General features: G+C 32.2%; 1 protein-coding gene across 1 annotated transcript; it reads left to right on the forward strand.

The window, feature by feature from the left end:
• The first annotated feature begins 525 nt into the window (after positions 1–525).
• Positions 526–1398, forward strand: LOC120257041 (glucan endo-1,3-beta-glucosidase-like). The gene has a single exon (XM_039264685.1). The coding sequence runs from the start codon at positions 526–528 to the stop codon at positions 1396–1398; it is 873 nt and encodes a 290-aa protein (XP_039120619.1).
• Positions 1399–2090: the final 692 nt, after the last annotated feature.

Here is a 2090-nt window from a genome sequence, read left to right on the forward strand (position 1 = left end):
GGTGGTGTGCTTTTACATGTATTCCATCATACACTTCATTAACCATTATGGCAATACATAATTCAATCACACTGTTTACGTTGTATTAGCTCTCGGTGTGCTTGTTACTATGCCAATAGGTACTTCCTTTTTTTTTATGTTTTATAATATATATATTGTAAGTATGTGCTATTTAGGAGAGAGTAAAAAAAAAATTATTTTATTTAAAAATCGAGAAGTTTTAGAAGCCATTAATTTGGAACATGTTTAGTAATGCAATTAATTATATATATTTTTAAAAAATTTTATAAATATATCTTACTATAATTCTTCTGTAATTACTTGGAAATTAATAAAGTTGGGTGGGTGACAAAAATTAATTTGGAATGTTTTTTTGATATTAGAGAAGGTAACAGCTCATTAAAAAGAAAGAAAGAATAAAATTTTTAAGTAATAAACAAACAATACAGATGAAAACTTAAGTTAAAGTTTTCATTTTACTTTATTTTTTCTGCCATAATGCAAACCAATTCATGAGCATAAAACATGGATCAACATTTATTATTTTTTTTAGATGGACAATCTATTGGGGTATGCTATGGTAGACTTGGTGGTAATCTTCCCTATCCAAGTGTTGTGGTATCCCTCTACAAATCCAAGAACATAAATGCCATGAGATTCTATGATCCTTACAATGTTCCCCTCCAAGCTCTTAAAGGCTCAAACATTACATTTATTGTCATTGTCCCTAATGACAATCTCCAATGTTTCGTTTCTGATGCTTCGGCTGCCAACACCTGGGTTCAAAATAATATAAAAGCTTATTGGCCTGCTGTTAAATTCAAGTATATTGCAGTTGGTAATGAAGTTATTCCTGGAAACTTAGCACAATATGTCCTCCAAGCCATGCAAAATATTCATAAGGCATTAACTTCAGCCGGCTTGCCAAACCAAATCAAGGTTTCGACCGCTATATCCACTACAGTCCTAGGCACATCATACCCTCCTTCCTCAAGTTCATTCTCTTCTGTGGCATCACCAACTTTGGGATCCATCATCAAGTTTTTGAGCTCAAATGGATCACCTCTCTTGGCTAATGTATACCCTTACTTTAGTTATGTTGGAAACACTAGGAGTATTGATCTTCGATATGCTTTATTTACATCACCTGGAACCGTCGTAATTGATGGATCGTTGCAATATCAAAACCTATTTGATGCCATAGTTGATTCATTGTATTCAGCGCTAGAGAAGGTTGGTGGATCTAATGTGGGAATTGTTATATCAGATAGTGGTTGGTCTTCAGCTGGAGGGACTGCAGCAACTATTGACAATACTTGGATTTATAATCAAAATTTAATCAATCATGTCAGAAAGGGAACACCAAAGAATCCTAAAGCTATAGATGTTTATATATAAATAATGTAACATATGTCCTAATAGAACCCAAATCATAAGTTAATTAAAATTTAAATCATGGATATGTTTAGAATCAAAGTGGAATATCCTAATCTTAATCGATTTTGGATTCTCTCTTTAAAATAAATTATTTGGTTGTCTTGGACTAGAATGCAAATCCCGAGGCAAATAAAAGAATGAAAATTACAAAATTGCCATGATAATTTATCTCGATGCATAAATGCAAATTACAAGATTGCCCTTGAAAACACATATCTCGAGGCAATCTTAAATCTTAGGATAGCCCAAATACAAATCCTGAGGCGATCCTAAATTTCATGTGGCCTGAGAACAGATCTCGAGGCAACCTGAGAAAATGCAAATCCCGAAGCACCCAAACACATATCCTGAGGTAACTTGGGTTAATTTAAAAAAAAATTAATTTCAAATTTGAAATTAATCGGATAAATTGGTTAATTAAACAAAAAATTAATTAATTAAAAATAAATAAAATTTTAATTTTGGATCTTATCCTATCCTGACTTGGTCTATGGGCTATGATTTTATGGGAGGAGTTGGGATAAGAATGAAAAAACATCTTTCAAAAAGAGACAAAGAAGGAAAAGGGAAAAAAAAGAAGGGCCAAACCCCTCTCTCTTTTTCTCTCTCCTCATATTCACATAGACATATGAATTTCAAAAGAAGAAGAAAAA

Source organism: Dioscorea cayenensis, unplaced genomic scaffold (assembly GCF_009730915.1).
Source record: "Dioscorea cayenensis subsp. rotundata cultivar TDr96_F1 unplaced genomic scaffold, TDr96_F1_v2_PseudoChromosome.rev07_lg8_w22 25.fasta BLBR01001815.1, whole genome shotgun sequence".
NCBI classification, from domain to species: domain Eukaryota; kingdom Viridiplantae; phylum Streptophyta; class Magnoliopsida; order Dioscoreales; family Dioscoreaceae; genus Dioscorea; species Dioscorea cayenensis.